The sequence below is a fragment of the Trichoplax adhaerens genome, genomic scaffold, assembly GCF_000150275.1.
Source record: "Trichoplax adhaerens TRIADscaffold_6 genomic scaffold, whole genome shotgun sequence".
NCBI classification, from domain to species: Eukaryota; Metazoa; Placozoa; class Uniplacotomia; order Trichoplacea; family Trichoplacidae; genus Trichoplax; species Trichoplax adhaerens.
In genome coordinates, this window is record NW_002060948.1 from 2,131,228 (window position 1) to 2,151,095 (window position 19,868).

General features: G+C 33.1%; 3 protein-coding genes across 3 annotated transcripts; 1 reads left to right on the forward strand and 2 right to left on the reverse strand.

Annotated features, from left to right (window-relative positions):
* Nucleotides 1–5,653: 5,653 nt before the first annotated feature.
* Nucleotides 5,654–6,990, forward strand: TRIADDRAFT_57335 (uncharacterized protein; the record flags this gene model as incomplete). Its single annotated transcript, XM_002113276.1, has 5 exons — nucleotides 5,654–5,672; nucleotides 6,084–6,230; nucleotides 6,336–6,451; nucleotides 6,649–6,816; nucleotides 6,895–6,990. 5 exons carry the CDS (start codon nucleotides 5,654–5,656, stop codon nucleotides 6,988–6,990), a joined length of 546 nt encoding a protein of 181 aa, XP_002113312.1.
* A 2,675-nt stretch (nucleotides 6,991–9,665) lies between these two features.
* On the reverse strand, nucleotides 9,666–12,804 carry TRIADDRAFT_57336 (uncharacterized protein; the record flags this gene model as incomplete). The annotated part of the gene is made up of 6 exons (XM_002113634.1): nucleotides 9,666–9,796; nucleotides 9,923–9,989; nucleotides 10,487–10,623; nucleotides 10,732–10,811; nucleotides 10,985–11,047; nucleotides 12,791–12,804. The coding sequence occupies 6 exons, from the start codon at nucleotides 12,802–12,804 to the stop codon at nucleotides 9,666–9,668; spliced, it is 492 nt and encodes a 163-aa protein (XP_002113670.1).
* Nucleotides 12,805–16,845: 4,041 nt separating this feature from the next.
* On the reverse strand, nucleotides 16,846–17,976 carry TRIADDRAFT_57337 (uncharacterized protein; the record flags this gene model as incomplete). Its single annotated transcript, XM_002113635.1, has 1 exon — nucleotides 16,846–17,976. One exon carries the CDS (start codon nucleotides 17,974–17,976, stop codon nucleotides 16,846–16,848), a length of 1,131 nt encoding a protein of 376 aa, XP_002113671.1.
* Between the last annotated feature and the right edge of the window lie 1,892 nt (nucleotides 17,977–19,868).

A 19,868-nucleotide genomic window follows, 5' to 3' on the forward strand; every position in this document is an offset into this window, starting at 1 on the left:
CATATTCATTGGCTTCATGGAAGCTGAGCACTGTCCCAATATCCATTCCTAGACTTCTGTGTTAAGCATATGGTGCCATTGTTGGATGTAGAGCGGTTATTGCATCGGCCAGACCGATGGTAGCAACGTATTGAATCAATCTGCTGTGCAACGCCTTGTAATCAAGGATAAAATTTGTATCATGTACTAGAGATGATGCAAGGTAACCAAAATAGTAGGTAACAACAGAGAGATGATTTACTATCGGATCATTTATGAATGAAGAATTGCTAGGGAATTCATCATGGATGATATAGTCATAAAATTATCATGGCCAGAATATTCATAGACTGTATAGTATAAAGCTGATATAGATCCAACATCAATAACTAACAACGATTCTCAATGTATCCATCAATAGCCATTTTCCTCATTTAACCTATCAGGCAATATTACTGTACGGCAGTCCAGTAGATTATGAATGGCTGATGGCATCCATCAAACATGTACGCGTGTTCTATTATGTGCACTAGGCTACTAGCAGCTTGATTGCTATCGTGTAATTAAGTGAAATAGAAGTCAAGATTACGGCTTGTGCTAAACTAGTTGGTAATTTTATTCTATTGTGTAGAGGGTATAGAGTAATTGCAATACCTTCAAGTCAACGTGGCTATAACTCGATGATCTATTGTCGTTGAAAATTAGTTGTAAAATCACGTAATGCGTGCAGTATACAGTATATTTTATTTTAGACAGGCTAACGGATGTTGAACTCTTGTACATCAATATATTATCATTGTCCATACCGTCAATGAGATCCGATAGATCAATGTATCCTGATGATCATCATTGACGAGATTGGCAGCGAATGCTACCGAGTAGTACAACATAATATAGATTGAGGCCGTTACCTTTTCGCTGCAAAGGGCAAAATACTATGTATTTCTGTAAATAGGCATTGAATCCAATACTACGTACGATTAATAATAGTCAGAAGCGTATTTATTTACAGCGTGTAGTCAATAAGTGCGTAGGATGATATATCCAATCTGTGTCTGACGATAGCGTAGTACTAGCAAATGGTTCATCTTTAGTTACTACAATGATGACAACAATCTCTATAAGCTTTGCCTTGACGATCATTCCAACTATGCTGCTATAGCCTATAGTGATACCATGATCTATCAACTTCCATGTAAAGTAAGCTAAGATTGAATGCGTTCAACCTATGGAAAGATATACGAGTATCTGCCATGCACATATATCATGATGATGGTAATTTGATGCCATTACAGTCAAGAGACTAACTGATGATTCAAACTTGTAGGACTGTGTCATGATAGAATCCATTGGAGTGTACTACTTTGTACTAATCTACCCGTATTCTACATCAGATCATGACTCTATGACCATAGAAAGATATACGAGTATCTGCCATGTACGTATATCATGATGATGGTAATTTGATGCCATTACAGTCAAGAAACGAACTGATGATTCAAACTAGTAGAACTGTGTCATGATAAAATCCATTGGAGTGTACTACTTTGTACTAATTGAGCCATATTCTACGTCTGATCATTTACTGCACTTGTACTGGTATTTTGTCTACTTTTTTATGCTTCAATAACGATATTGTTTATAATTGGAATAGACTAACAAGTCATCAAAGGATCAAGATATTCTGGGACCCATCGCTAATACAATCCCATTTTTAAAACCATCTCTATTTCGTGATTCAACTCGTATCCAAAGGATATTACATTAACATCGTTTGAATCCGACTCAACCTGTCGTCCAGTGATCATCATTGCCATTACCATCTCCGTATGGTAGAGGGCTAAAGGAGGCGCTTGTGTTTGGCCTGACTTGGCTACATTGAGATTCGGTTAAAAAAGGATCGTCTACCTTGCAATCATCAACATGACGATAACCATGACTGTTTTCATTATGGACAGATCGACTAGTAAGTCTATCATTGATGTAGAACCCTTACTATCATCAATAACTATCCAGACATAATGACTTGACATCATTTCCCTTTGGAAAAAGAGAACTGCTTGGACCTATTTCATTGTCTATTATCCATACTTACCCTGACTTGTATCGCGTCGTTGACTTGGGGAATGGCTATAGGGCGGTGTTTGTGCTGACATTGTGCCAGGTGGATCAATCTACTGCCTTAAACCATCAACAAACGACGATTTAAATCCATCCTATCCAATTTTGCCATGAAGGAATATTGAAATTTTGCACTACTTTCCTTGGTGAAATTGGCTTGAAAATGAAGATATTGAACACTTGGAGTTAGCTCGACTCGACGATCGTTTCTCTGGCCAGTAAGCACGCATGCGTACCGTTACGGTACCGCAATCCTGCTAGGTGCCGAGCGATGAAATTGAAACCTTTAGTGTCTATGCTGTACTCGACACTCATGTTTCAGTCACTAGAGCGACTGCTGGCGCTGACGCTTTACTGTGCCTGACCTGCTTTGACGACTGCGCACAGTGCACAGTAGTCCTACAGTACAGTATTTACCGTACAGGGTACTGTACACTGTACTGGACGATCTCAAGTTGCTTGGCTTTTACGTTTAGTCCTGTATGTTGACTATGCTCCGAATGGCGTCCACTACTAGTATAGTATCCAGTGTTTTACAACATCCTTCTCACTCACTCCCAAATCAGAAATTAAGCCATTCAACATCCTTCAATTTTGACGGCAATCCCGAAAAATACTCGTACAAGTCCATCCAATCAAGTTATTTTATGAGTAGATTGAACTAGGATACGATAACTCAATCAATACTACTGTACGACGGTGTTATGACTGCGGCGTTTAGTGTACTATACCTACGTCCTTCCCGAGGACATTCAATGAGGATTCCTCATTGAGGAATATGGTATAGGGTTGAACCGGTTATAACTGGAATGGATACGCTAGTGTCGTATGTTGATATAATATACATGTTCATAGACACACTACGAAAGGCACTCTGCTCTACACTTTACAGTAAAAGAAAAGTAGAGAGGGACTAGCATTTATGATGTTAAAATACACACTACGAATGGGCACTCTGCTCTACACTTTACTGTAAAAGAAAAGTAGAGAGGGACTAGCATTTATGATGTTAAAATACACACTACGAATGGGCACTCTGCTCTACACTTTACTGTACAGTAAAAGAGAGGGACTAGCAACGACAGTTTGTTGCCAACAAATCTGCAGGCTGGCTGCTGGTCATTTTAGCTGTACATGTTCATATACACACTATGAATGGGCACTCTGCTCTACAATTTACTGTATAATACAGTAAAAGAAAGTAGAGAGGGACTAGCAACGACAGTTTATTGCCAACAAATCTGCAGGCGGACTGCTGGTCATTTTAGCTGCACCATACGTACAGTGCAGCGTACAGTCATGGACTACGGTAACTGGATATTACTGTTCTCTACTAAAAGTCTTCTTTTCGTAGTCCATGGTACTGTAGTGTGCAAAAGATTAAAGCCCTCACATCATTTTTCTCAATACTAAAAGCTGTTAAAATTGAAAATTTGAACATTATTGAAGCATCGTAAAATGGCATTTCCTAATATCAAAATTTCCAATTTCAACAGCTGTTAGTATCGAGAAAAATGGAGGGATCTAATCTTTTGCACACCACTGTACAGTACGTGTATTGGATCAGACCACAAACCATATAGGCCTCTATACTCTGTCTATACGTAACATATTATATGTCACGGCCAATATCCCAAGTATGCATTTTAAAGCTGGTCTGAACTGTCAGATTGACATACTGAATTATAGTAGTAAGATGGTAAAATACGATAGTAAGAAAGTGATGGCGATGATAGCATAGTTAAGGCGTTGTGAGACTGTTATGCAGATCGTCAATTGTGCCTCACATACATCGTTGTCCTATGCATACTAACGTCTTGACATACTGAATTGTAAAATACTGTGTACTATAGTGCAAAAGTAACGACTATCATGGTCGATTAAATTCTAACGTACATCCACTGTTGTCCTACACTGACGTCTTATTACACATTGAGTGGTATTAGTGAGGTGGTGCAAATAGTTCAAAAAGCGATTTCGATTATTGCATGGTTAACACGTTGTTAGACTGTTGTGCAGATCGTCGATTCTATCTCAGATTCATTTATTCATTCATCGTTGTCCCACACGGACGTCTTTACCTACTCACTTGTATTAGTGAGGTTGAATATCATAGTACCTTAACTCGTCGTTGGACTGTGATACCGATCATGGATTAATCACTTATACTTGTATCTCAGATTCATTAATACACGGTCCACATGAATCAACCTATTTCCTATTTCATGCTACGCGTCTATTATTGTTAGCAGGCACCTAGTATTTCAATGAATGCCACTTTTTATTCAATCTTGAATTCCAAATTTACCCGCTAGGAATAAAGTAAACTATTTGGCTTGCGAAAAGCTATCAATATGACGTCATTGTTCATCGTTTCATAACAACCTTTTGCTAATGGAAATTTTCTGTAATTACTTACTATGACAGCAATGAAAACATTTACAGAACAGTATACCGCACAACACGCGTTCAAATCAAGCATATACGCGTAGTAACCTACTACAATACTACAGCATTCGGAAACATCTACTGCAATTGCAGGTAACTGTGGGTTTCTAGCTGGTAATTAGTTTATTAAATAATGACGTTGTTGGTTTCCATAACAACACCATGGAGAAAGAGCTCTTCATCGTTACAAGTAGTACATCTCTCTATACAATCAAGAGAGAGACAGTATACGCCTGATGGAATTCATCAATCTAGGCATAGTAAATATAGATATAGTATACGCGTACATACTATATACGAGTGTATATACAATAGTTTTCATTGCAAATACAACAATATTTCGAACATTAAATTGTCTATTCGCATAGTCATAGTGAATACGTATAGACTAGAAATCTGTAATACGTTAGCAAGATATTCTGCCAATCAATTAGTATCTATCCTACCTCTGCGTAGATTAAATATCGTTCCACCACTTAGTTTTGAATATTTATCATAAGAGCTAGAAGATTGATTTAAACACTCAATAATTTCAAGTGATAATGGGCTGTGGAGCAAGTAGATCAAATATTATTGGCACATTACAAGATTTACAACGTAATATTATTAATCTCTATTATTCTTTAAAATGCTGCGTAATCTCAGTCATAAACTAACCTTTAATTTTAGAGAACTCAACCGTCGACATTTTAGATGGAAATCACACGCAACATTGCGTGTACATAATATATTAATATAATGTACCATACATGTAATACAAGTATTTCACAATGCACTATACTTTTATCCCAGTATTCTTTGTTTTTTAGTTACATATCATCAGCGAATCGTCATAATTTTATTTTACTGGCATACTAGAATAATAGCCCAAGAAACATTTTAATCTATGCGATATATTTAGTACGGTACTAAATCGTCGTTATCTTTTCTCTTCTCTTTTACAGCAATTCGTACCAAGATATTTATCGACGGACTTGATATAAATATAATAACATCAAAGGTTATCCATGCAACTCTAACGACTGCACTTGGTGATAACGAATGCCGTTTTGAAGTTAAATCAACTTCGAAATCAAATGTTTATAACTTGACGATTATTCCAAGAATGGTTGATGACGATCTACGTAAGTTGTGTATGATGTAACAGCAGATAAAGCATTCACGTTTCAATATTGACGATTATTGTGATGTCGAAAGATACACAATCATACATTAATGAGAAGTGGGGCTTTTTAATAGAATATCGATTTAAAATGTGAATAATGTTCAATCAATTATCACAAGGGGCGCATATACAGTGTTGACCCATAAAATAATTTGATTCCAAAAGACACAGATCATATATTAGCCAAAAGGAAAGGTTTAATACCATATCAATTTAAAATGCTGATAATGTTCTATCAATCACAAAAAATGCATACGTTAACTTAAAACGTCATTTGTTTAATATTACAAGCTGAAGAACTCCTGCTATTACATTAAAAAAATGACTGTACTATATAATTCTAAAATCTTCTTTAACTTGCTAAATGTAGAAAAAATTGCAGAAAATAAAGCATTACAAATGGTTTATAATCAAATTCGAGTAAGAGCACATACGGGTGCCCTGTATCTTGGTCAAGGAGGCTGCTGGATAACAGATACAAAATCAGAGAACGCAGATGATGATCAATCTACAAACTGTAATTTATAGAAATATCTTATAAATAGTATAATTTAACATTAGACAGTACTTTAGCCACATTGTACACTGCTATATATAAAAGTTATCATCTTTATTATCATAGCTTCAATTGATAAGGCCTTTTATGAAAATATCTTAATTAAAGAAGCACTTACAGAAGCATGGCTCTATAATATACAAGATCGTTCAGACGAAATAAATCTAAAAGATCTCACAAAGGTGACTATTGCGTAAATATCAATAACGATGTTTCCACCTATTACAAACAATCCTATTATGTGTAATGCATGTAAATTATTGCAAGTTATAACGTTGATCAATGCTACCCCAGATTAATCATTATACCATCTCTATAAAACTAACTTGACCTTATTGTTTTTAATTTCCTATTGGCTGATATCTTAATCTAATTTTAGATCTTAAATTGGGATAAGCTGGAATTAAATTTGAACGAAGCCACTATCATATCCATTTATGAGGAACTACCTAAGGATAAAACTGGTAATAGCGTCTTGGTCAAAAACTTCTTGAGTAAAATTAAAGCAGCAATGCAAACAGCCTACGTAACCAACAATGAAAATGAGGTAAAATGTCATTAATGAATCTATGAAATGATCTGATTTAAAATAACGTAACAGTTCTCTTAATATTGAAATAAACAGACATATCACTGGCGAAAAATGTGGAGCCAAAAAACTGGCCAGTTTTATTTTAACCTTCGTACTGGGTGTTGTCAATATGCGGAGCCAAGAGCCTAATATTAACTAGCTAGAGTTAGTCCAAATTGCACATTATTTCTTCACTGTGCATTAAGTTATCACATCAAAGATCTAGCTAAATCCGTAATTAGCGCCATAACAAAAGTGTAGCTCATAAAAGAAACATGGGTAATAGTATAGCAACTTTAACCAATCTTACATCTGAAACTTTATTTCATGTTACAGATCAGATTAGACTTGTATCGTACTGAAAGCAAACGTATCCGAAAAACCATAACCTAATGTTTTATTTTTATATAGCAAAAATTCTTTCAATATTACTAGAATTTGCTAAATCAAAATGGAATGATTAGTTCAGTCACCTGCCTTAAATCACTTTTAGCTCATAATCATAATGCTATAATTATAACTTCTTCAACATGCTATCAATAGAAATGGAACCCATACCGTAGCTTTTAAACAGTATGTTAAGTTGTACCATTAACTGATCTAATAATTAAGGACAATGTATATAATAATATACTATACTATTTTTAATTTTTTGATATAATCATACCAATTGAAATAGCCTAAAAGTTAGCCATCTATCCACAGCACTTTATGTAATTTGGCGAGTGCATAAGATAGCAACATATTTAGTATCAAATTGCGATACAATCTAGGTAGAATAGTTACTTGCACAACTATTGGACGGAAAGGGTAACATAATCCACTAAAATTATGGCACAAGCTCTTTGCTAATATTAACAGTAAAATCAAAGAATTAGCATGTAAATGATATTTTTACTTTTAAATGCTGTGGTTTTAATATTCGAATATTGCATTCATTAACTTTTTAATGATTTGCTAGCTAATGGATTTAAAAATTAGTTAATCATAAAATTGTATTGACTGTATACATTACTGGCTTCCTGAAATGATTCCTATTCCATTAGGACAAGACCATTCTTCATTATGCTAAAAGCTATTAATGTGAAGATTTTTGATGTCGATTTACAGCTATCTATATGTATATTTACTATTTCATATTTTTGCTTTTCGACTACCATTTAGTCAATAAATCATAATAATTTGTACATGCAACTTTATAATTATATGAGTTGCTAATGCATTATAATCTACTTATCTCCATATACTGCATATTAGAATATTTTTGATTGCAAAATCTTTAAGCGTAACTAGTGAATATATTAAACGAAAGTAATACAGGTATAGCATTGAGTATAAATTCGTTATGAATATTATATAGAAGCAATTTCCTATTCAAGTACTTTGGGAATACTGTTACTATATTTATATGCGGCAGCAACACGTCGAGACTAAAGTTTTAGTAGGTACTTTACTACTACCCTTACATCATTATTCTTAATTCGACTAAAAGGATTACAAAAGTGGCTTTTATCGCTATTTCGATAACGGTAAATTTTAACATTATAAATAATTATTGTAATACAGAAAATATGTCGATCACTTGAAATGTAAGCACGTTATTAAGCAGCTCACTGTAGAAGTTGTAGATTCAATCCATCTTTCAATTGCAAACACTTAGAGCACGAGTGTAGATATTAAACTTTCATGGAACTCTGTAAAAGTGATCCTTTACTATGATAATATAATGGTCACATAAAGTAAATTCAAAACTGACCAATGTCTATTCCTAAAATAATTAATTCGTTCATTATCTCTGTCAACGACATGTAATCGGCACTGACAATACTCAAACGTAGCGCTAATAACCAAAAAAGCCAATTTCTGACGTCAATTTCAGGTTCGATTATACAATTATTTGCGTGTATAACAATCGGGACTACACCTAAATTCTTCAGTCATGACAACGATATATGAATTACGATTATCGATGAGTACCGTGCATTACTCTTTTTAAATATTGCAAACTTAAATAGGATTTTACTGGCGTCTAAAGCCTAACAGCACAAAGCGTAACCATGGCAGTTATATTAAATACAGCTTAAAATAATTATGCATATTGAAATTTAAAATCACATTGCTACGGCTAAATTAAGGTCTTAGTTGCTCCTTTACATCAAACTACAACATTAAAGTAATGCATAGTAATCAAATTATGGTACACAGTAACAATATCAAATCTACTTATTGCACTGATAGAATTAATCGTTCACAGTGGAAGGTTAAAAGATCAATATTGTAAGGCTATCTTTTATTAATAGTTTAGTACAAAATAAGATAATGATATGGCCATAAAAATTATGCTAAAAAGCTAGTCAATTAGCTAAAGTACAATATATGTGATGACATTATTTAAGCTTCATACGAATATATACATGGTAAGGTTGTACAACATAGCTTTATAAATGCAATTAACCACATATCTTCACTTTAAGAATAGCCACTTCTTCCAAACGTCCATTACATATAGTGATAGACGAATGATAGTCATTTATAGAAAGTCCGAAAAGAAATTCCGGCCATAATACAGAATTAGGTAAAATATGATACATTGTAAATATCTTATTATAAATTATAGCAAAAATAAACTCAAGCTAACCATAAAAAATTATGTACGTAAATATTCAATCAAGCAGATTAAAGGATTGAAATAGTCGATAGAAGTGTATAGCACACTGAATCATTTAGTTAATATCAAATTATGCAATGAAACCATTAAAAAAACTAATTTCAATGAGTCCTATTATAAGGATATTTTAATCTATTAATTATGCAAGTGAATTTTCTTACACATGCCAGAGACAAGTACAACATTTAACTGGCTCATAGCATACGCCACGTCTTTGCCTAGGATTAAGGACGGATAATGCCCAAACGGAGTTCGCAACCCAAAATGGTGTTAGGAATACAACCAGCCCTATGTAAATGTTCAATAAAATAGATTAATTGCTATACAACTGATTGTTATTGTATCGAAAGTTAAAAATAAAAATAGTCATTTTTATCAGAAAGATGCAGAGTAAATTAAACAAACAGATCTTACCTAAGGATGCAATATGTAATATAGCCAATATTAAACAAGCGTAGTATAATGTCGTAGTATTATCTCTCTAAATAACAAGGTAAAAAGATGTTATTAGCACTAGAGCTGTATCGATGATATAGCTAAAATAATAAACATCTGGTAAATTGTTCCACTTTTGATGTGTTTTTGCGCTATACAGAATATTGTTTTAACTTACTATTAAAATTGGCACGTTAGTATTAGTAACGACCTCTCTCTCTTTATATATGATGTATAACTAGCGATAACACGAGATTGGTAAAATATATTGTATATAGACGTGCCAAAATCTTGCAAGTATCGCAAGAAATACCTTACATTTACATGAAATCAACTTTTCAACTGAATCAGATTTCCGCTCTAGGAATAGAAGGAAAGTAATCGGCAATACTAACTGATATTATAGCGATATCTTTAATATACTATTATAAAAGCGCTCATTTACTGTAGAACCGATAATTTTCATTAATGTTGAAGAAGAAAAATATTCAGTGTTTATCATCATGCATAAATCAGCATAGCACTTTAAAATTTTTAACTTACGCAAGTACTGGCATTAGTACTAGCCAATGCAATGGTTATTGCTATACCCATCGCTGCATCTAATACACCAAAAATGTGGAAGGCAATTTTAATTTGGTATACAAGTGGGTCCATTTGGCACAATATGAAACAGAAACCTGCATAATTGATAAAATTTATGAGGAAATAATTTTAATTTTGTTCGACATATGAAGCTGACTTCTATTCTAACATGTAATTCACTTAAAAAATGATTTACAACTAACCGAGCATAAGAGTTGTAAAAGTCACATCAGCAATGAGATAATTTAATAAATTTGCGGGGCAGAACCTTGATGTTTCGTTCCTATATCACAGATTTAATAAAATAGAAACCCTGGGTTGAGAACAGATAATTTTTCTCATAAACAACGATAATAATTAACTTGATCATAATGTAAATATTACAGGCGTATGTCATAGTCCTAGGTCGAAATCAAGATAAGGTTGCATACATTCAATTTTAATGGATGAACTTACAGTAATAAGACGTAAAATTCCGGTGCTAGTAAGCACACTGTCAAAGGGATGATGATCAAGCGCCTGCAAATATTCAACACGTAAAGCATCAAAGTTAAAACAAAGACATCGTTAGATCTTTAAGTATCATTATACCCTATTTACTAGTTACTTAGTCAGGTCTACTGCAACTATACTAGCTCAATGTGATGTGAAAGAGTAGCTTGACATTACCAATTGAAGTCAAGTAAACTATTTGTAGGCGATATAGAAACGTATTCCTACTTCATTTCTTAGAAATTAAAGATTTAAAATAATTTTAATGAATATCGATAATAAAAGATAGCATCTTTTAGTTGATGTTAGATCCAGTGCCTACTTATGAAACCTACTTAATAGATTAACAGTATTATAGCTGTACAGTGAAAGAGATGTTTATCTATTTATTTTAGCGTCATAGCTTTAAGTGTTTCCAGCAGTGGTAAGTTAATTATAATTCACTAATATGAAGCTATATGTAAAGCAGAAGTTAATCAATGCGAATATACTGCCCTTTCATTTAATGTTTGATTAGCACAGGCATATCATGGCAGTATAGTATAAAAATTTTACAACCTTTAAAGATAATGACAGCCTTTATCATTTAGAGTAGCCACAATACTGACTAACGATGATTTTTATTTATTTAATATGACTTTATTTCATGGATTAACACATAAACTATATTTTACTTGCATTTAGCCATTGCAATTATTATAAGTACCATTAACTCCAGTAAAACTAGAAAACTACTCGTTAAGCTTTTGTAATAGGTTTGATATTTATTCAAACATCAGATCAAGAGTAATTAATTAAATGTAATATGATAGTAAATTTAATACTGAAAAACTTACACTTTCCATCTTATCTCCTTTGGAAACCATCTCGATAAGTGAAAACAACAGTGGACCCAAAAGTAGTGGAGCATTATTACGTTTCTTCGATGTTGTTTAACTTCTTAACCGATAATACCGACCACTGCGCCAGTATACAATGTCAATAGAGCGTCTAAATGATATCCTTTAAAGAAAAAGAGCACAAAATAGTAAATTACTGTAAATCTTTCTATTCCTTGTAGAGTTTATGTCTATTAGTCTTATTGGACACGGTAAGGATTACAATCGTTTGAATATTAGCTTCAACCATAGTTTACTAACCTTAATGTTATAGGACAATGTGGTAATACGTCAGGGATTCGATATTACTGTAAATCTAGTTTATTAACAATGTTTGTTCTAGTAAATCACCAAACAGTTCGAATTCTAATCGGTGTAACTCCTCTTTAATGTCACATACCACCTGATAGATAATTCAAGATTGATATGTTACTACTAAAAGTCTATATTCAGTGTTATTACCATGGAAGTCAAAAAACTATGGTGGTTATTGGTTATGAGCATTACAGAATTCAGGTTTGCAGTAGCGGTAACAATGGTAACGCCTGACGTCAATCTTGTGTTTTTTCAATCCGCCCAGTGTGGACGCCAAGTCGAATTTTCTAAGGCATACAAAATAAGCATTTTAGAGAGCTGTATGGGCATAGTTAGGGACGAGAAGTGGCCGATGAGTGCAATATTACAGTACTGTACTGTCCTGTACAGTACTATATACTGTACGTTACTGTACTATTTACTGTAGAAGAAGGCTTGGGCGGACTCATCCAGTACTGTACTGTACAGTACAGTATTATATACTGTACAGTACAGTACTATATACTGTAGAGTACTGTACTGTACTATTAGAAGAAGGCTTGGGCGGACTGGACTCATCAAGCTTGGACGGACAGACCTTTTCGGCTCCATTTCGTGAAAATATTGTTGAAAGCACTTCGTTATCACACTACTTTATTTAGTATGCAGATGGTCGTTTTAAATTCACTGATTTTTTCCAAATTAAGCAATATTACGTTGAATCTTATTAACCGTTACTAAATTCTACATGGAAACAGTGTTGTATATTTTTGTCTAGGGAGGAGATCGACCGCGTACACAGAGATTATACTCACAAATATATAGGCTAGGAAAAGATGCTCTTTATTCTTACACACGATTGTTTATATCATACCGGGGAAACCTTAATATTGTACTGCGCGGGCATACAGTATATAGTGTACAATGTTGTTACAGCGAGTTCTTAATAGTAACCAACCCAAATAGATTGCGCATTTATTGCAACAATTATACTGTACTTAATACATTATTAGTTATCATGATAACTCAAACCAGGAAGTACACAAAGATTACAAATTCATACATATACGTCTATAACAAACAGTGATATAAGATTGTCGATGTAGATTTTTTAAATTAGTACCAGTGATTTCGAAAACAGGCACAGAAGATCCATACTAAGTAACCATTCTTCGATTTTGATGGGCCTATAAGTAAGAAAAGTCTGTCTGTCAGAGGGAGTGATCAGTCCAGGTCTTCATCTAGTAGTCCATAGCTGTATGTACAGAACTTCGTACAGCATTTTCGTAATACATATTTTGATGAAAGTATAAGCGAAATTTATTATTATCTACCATTTAGATACATACAGTTAATTTAAAGATTAATAAATGTGTCTTAGATATCGGTTTAAATAACTGTATTTGCACGTTAGTTTTAGTTGCATTTTTTTACTCAGTTAAAGCATCTAAAACGAAAATAAAAACCCTGTACACTGTACAGTGCAAAAAGTATAAATGAAATTTATTGTTACCGATGCAACCATTTGGATGTATACAGTGAACTTAAAGATTAGAAAATGTGTCTTCAATGTCGGTATAAACAACTGTATTTGCACGTTTGCGTTAGTTATTTTTCCCCAAATTAAAGCATGTAAAACGAAATGAAAGACCCTGTATACTAGTGTACAATATACGCTGCAGTATGATGGCTTAGCTTGAGATTCACGAAACAGAACATTTAATGGCTTCTGTAGTATGTCTTTAGATACTATAAGGAAATTAAATGGCCCTTGATGGATTTAAGAGAACAAATATTTTTAATTTTATAAATTTTGGGTTATTTCAGGGTCTTAGACAGCTTTTTCCATTTTAAGTCTTTAGGATTTGAAAGAACTGCTATATACGCTTAGTTTTTGAAAAAATTTCTTCTTAAGGATAGTAATCAGCATTGGAAGAGATAACCTAGCACCATTTGCAGACTCTAGACTATTATGCTACGGGTCCGATCCAGTGCTTCGTCTTACAATTGCGGGTGCTAACGTTTCTTGTCCTACATTGTCGGTAGTGCTCTGACTTTATTCCGGCTACTTATCGCAATAGTTATCCATCTAATACTCTAGAATAGTGTAGTCGCAATTTCAGGATCAGAACAAGTTCTACACTTAACACTATTTACGCGGCAGAAAACATCTACTTAATGCAGGAAACGCTTATAATGTATGTAGTAACGCTAGAACTATCTTATTCCAATTTCCAAATGTATGCAAAAAGGCCAGAAAATCTGAATACTCTATCTTCCATCTACTGTACTTATTGGAAAAACTGCCCACCTGATACTCTAGGCATGGACTACTCTAGATATCTAGAAGTTCATCCTCTAGCGTAATTTATTAGTCGCAATTTCAAGGTCCGAGCAAGTTTAACACCCACTGTAACAGTATTCACGCGGCAGAAAATATCCTGTACTATCTAGTGGTAAATACTGCATATGAGCATGTAAACTCCCAGAAAAGCTGACCTACTGTCTATATTCTCCAAATTTAAGCACTGTCAATTCTATAAGCTGCGCTAGAGTACGATCCTATCACGAAATAGCTCAGAAAGACGATTCTCTAGACCAGGTTTAACGGCAGAAACTACTATGCAATACCTAATTTTCATTGCATGTACAGTAATGGAAAGTCAGACTTTTGTCTGCAAATGGAACCTTGGTGAATACCCCATAATATAGCTGTATGATAGTACTGTACAATAATGCAACTAAATACAGTAGCTGAGTAAGGTGATTGCCTGGATAAGGTAGAGAAGCATCTGAGATTCCTTCACATACTTGTGCATTGGCGACCTTAGCATCAATTCACCGTTAAAACGATAATTATGCCGTCATTTACCATTATAGTAGTACGAGTTAGACCTGGAGATTATTGAACACAGTACGACTTTATTGCTCGTATTTGCTACCATCATGCTTATATGTTAGCCTATCAATAAATTAAGATAAAATACAGGCTTTTATATCATACTGATTGATATCCACTCATGGAAAGTAATACTATATGTATATCTTGTCAGTCTAATCATTCATGGTACCTACACAAATTTACGAATTTGGTACATCATAGAGTATACAGGACATTGACAGAATATGTAGGTTACTTGAGATTTCAGTAGGTTAGCCAGAAATAGGTACATCGATCCTATAGTGGCGCGATCAAAGTTCCATTATGAGAAGGAAATATTGTACTTCTTCACTTTATGTCAAAAGGGAATCGATTTTAAAAATCAAGCCAGAAATTCTTTCAATAGCCTAATTGGATAATGCTAATGTGAAATAGCAAGCAAGGATACAAATACGAAAGAGATGAAATAAATAAGAAAGACTTCAGAATTGCTTTCGTGTCCGATTACAAGGTGAATTGCAAAGATCCAAATCAGCACCAATTAAAGTAAAAGTGTTTTTAACTTGAAATTGCTTTACAGGCTTGTTACTGTATAAGCTTAAAATTTTTAAAGACATAACAAAGATGTATAGCATTAAATGTATTGAAATTAAAGCATATAACTACTCGGCAAATATTTTCGGTATAAGACAATTTGGCAGCTAGCAGAAATTGATATTTTATATTCGTCTAAATACTTGAGAGTAACAATCCGTTATTAAATCAATCATAGAATATTGCCATTTAAATTTATGTATGTAAATTCAGAAAAGAAAAGTTTATGGGAAGTTCATCGATCACGTAGATATCAGTCTAAAGTTACAATAGATGGAAAATTAGGAATTGAGTAAGATGGGGAGAGAACAACAGAAGTAAGTCACGATATAAAATTCTATTCGGGTTGTACTCAATTTATGGACGATAGCAATCAACTATTATCGCTTCTTGATATTTCCTCCTATAAAATGAAGATTAAGTTATAAGAATTTTAAGCTGCAATCATGAGCTCGATAAGTTAACAGTCAGTAAATTAGAATAGATAACGACAATTAAAATCAAAGCATGGAGCTATTTTAAGGATTATGTCATAGGCACGGTAAATCAAAGCAATCTGTTACAACATACGGAAGACGTCAAATACTCGTTATCCAATCCAAGAAAATTAGTATATTAAGATTACGATTACAAAATCCTGATATTAAATGAGGCATTCAAGAGAGCAAGCTAAAGCGAGGGGAAAAATAGTATAGAAAGCTGCTGGTAATTAATCAAAATTCAAGATTATTTCTAGGATTATTTTAATATTAGCTCAATTTAGAATTACAGCTGATTTGAAAGATATTCTTAGATACTTAATCTTATAAGCTGAAAAGAGCTACTTTTGCATGATTCTAAACTCTTTATTTTACAAAGATAGAGCTCAATAATAGATGAATATCTGATTGATGTTACTGTTGAAATATTGACTCCAGATAAACAGTGCTCTACAGTGCTATTACAAATTTAATTCAATGATTACTTCAGATACAATTTAACGTCATGAAACAATATATTATGAATTAGACATTAAGAATTAATGTTAACATCCATTATCACTTAAAAAAAATCTTGAAATGGCAACTTAGTTCCTGATAGCACAACGCCCTATAGAATAGAGCTTATCTGAGAATAACGATACATTACAAGTATCTAAACATATGTCGACAGATGAGGTCGCTAAAATCGGCTAGGTATCATTTTGAAATATTTTGACTTTGCCCTTTCAGTGAGGAAAGTCGAGGCGAAATATTAATCATGTCGGTTAAATTGAGATTATAAGATTTACGACGACGTACTGTCCGAAATAATTCTCTTAGGCGTTGCTTGAAACTATTTCCTGCAAACGCATAAACAACCGGATTGATCGCTGAGTTCAACGCAGGTAAGTATTTAAACCGACTAAAAAATGCCCTATTCAAACTTAGACGATATCCAATATGATAAGGTGTATAAAATTGTTCGATAATATACCAAGCTACAAATGGGGCATAACATAACATGAAGGCTATCGTGATAATTGAGAACATCATAACAATCTTTCGATTTCTCTTTTGCTTGCGGCGAATTGACATCGTATTTTGCCCTAACTCGACATGCTTCCATAACTTCCAGGTCATACAACTATAGGCGGTTATCATGATAATTAATGGCAGGATATAAATAATTATAGCGTACATAATTGGAAATGCATCAGTGTAAGCATTAGAATTAGGCCCGGATATGATACAGAAATATATTGTTCTATTGCTCATAGTCATAACCGTAGTTGAAACATTACTAAAGTTACTGCCGCTATTACTATTGGATCCATTACCTTTGATGCCTAAAATAATCGGATAGTTATGATATTGTGTATCGAGTCGGCTAATGAAGAGAACAGGAGTTACAACAATTGTACATATTAACCATATACAAGATATTAACACTTTAACCTGCCTCTTATTCCATGCTCCTCGCAATGGCATCATAATTGCACGAAATCGTTCAATACTAATAGATAATAGAGTAGCAGCCGATAGTGCAAAGACAAGAAAGTAGACAAACCATTCAAAACGGCATAAAATATTATTTAGTGCATATCGAAAATGAAGACGAAAGTAAAACCATAACCCTTCCAATGATTGAGACACGACGATAGCAATATCGACGACAGCTAAATTAATAACTAAATAGTCAGTGTTGTTATTGCCACGCTTATAAGTTCGTGCATAAACTATAATGACCAGAACGTTGCCAAGTAGACCAATAATAGGAGCCACATATTGTAGCAAGTAACCGACAACATTAAAAGCAATCAAGAAAGGAGGTAAACTGCGCAATGACATCGTGAAACTACTACTGAAATTAGTAAATTTTCTTACAAAATTTAATCGTAGGAATACTTTTATATAAATTTGATCTACTACGTAAAAAATTGGTGTATTTTTACGGTACTACTATTTTGAATTGTCTTTTAAAAAGTAATAAAAAATTGATGTGGCAATTTTTTCAGCAATCTTAATTTATAATTAGGTAAATTTGCCTTGAGGGCCTATAAAAAAAATTAAATTTGAAGGTCTTAGTATTCTTGATGACATTTAACAAATAGCTAAAGAGTTATAACGGCGATAACTTTGAAAATTTTATTTCTAGTACGGTAGTTTTTGTAGAAACAAAAATGAAATCGTCTTATTTATGGGAATTTCTAGTAGGATAAAACCTAGGCCTTTATAAAAATTATTCAAATCTTAGTAACGAATTCAAACTGGAAAGATGTATAAAAAATAAGCCAAAAAAATCATTACTTTATGGGAAATAGATTAATGGATGGCTTAAATTGTATCGTTAAATACAGTATATTAATAAACCTGGCGAAACTTACTCTTGTAATAGTTGGCACTATCGTTTTTTATGCAGATTAACGCGAGAAATTGTAATAGCTGGTCCGAAACAATTAAATTCACGATTCTGATAACGGACTTGTTAATTAATTATAGTAGTCGACGTCTTAAGATTAGTGGAGAAAATCTGGATAAATTTGAGATGTAGAAAAGCTTTGAATACCAATTGGAATGAAAATACGGAACCTTTTTACTTAATATATTGATCTTATAAGTTCGCAAAAGATTCCTTTAATATATGCTATCATCGTCAAAAATGGATTAAAAGCATCAAATTTACTTGCGCGTTCCAATACAGCGTGAACGTGATGAATCTCTTATTCACTGTTACGACTGGTTTTAGTTGCAATAAATGTGAACTCTCGGGCAGAAATAAAAGATTGGACCATCCATGGGAATATTAATCTTCGATAAGGTTTCTTTTGATTTTTAATGCATTCGCTTTCACAATAGGTGAGCATAGGCTGTAACTGCTTGTTAACAAGACAATAAGTAACAATTTTTAAGAATGATGCATAACTTTATTCCAATATAATGACGAAATTAGCCAATATGGGTAAATGAGAAGTTAAGATTCAGTCAATTGTATTATAAAAACAAGAAATATAATTAATGATAATATGCAGCAAAATATTTAAGAATGAAGAATTTCCCTCATAAGATGGATAGACAAAAATAACTTTGATAGTAATCTATTCAGGGAATAGAGACGAATGCACAATTTATAGTTACTATACCCTTCATTTTACCGCAAAAGGAATCAAAGACAATGCTGTGGAATATATTACATGGATGAACTAATACGCAATATAGTTTTAATGTTGATATTGCAGCTGTTTGATTTATGATGATCGGAAGTTGAAATTAATTAATAAATAATCTATCGAGAAATTTTTTAGTTGACTATTAACTATAAATAATCAAAACTGGTTCATCTCGAAATTTATCTTGATCGCCAATTACCAATTTCTATTCAATAATAACAACGTGCAAAGTCGGTCGGATAAATACAGAGCTAACTGCAATCCCATCGCATCATTTATTGATAGATGGATAGGAGAATCAAAAACATAATTGTTGATAATCAATAATTAATTGATAAATGGATTTAAATATTGATTATTATCTATACCGATAATAAAGGAAAAATACCTCCTTGTGATGATGTGAACATCCATACTGCGATCGTAACATTTCCATTTAATAAATATTCGATCTTAACTGGTTGAGACTTAGAATAAATTATTCATCATTATTATATATTTATTTAGATGATTTCTGGAGTTATTTCTATCATATAATAATTCTAATTAATTTGACTATATTGTAATGGAAGG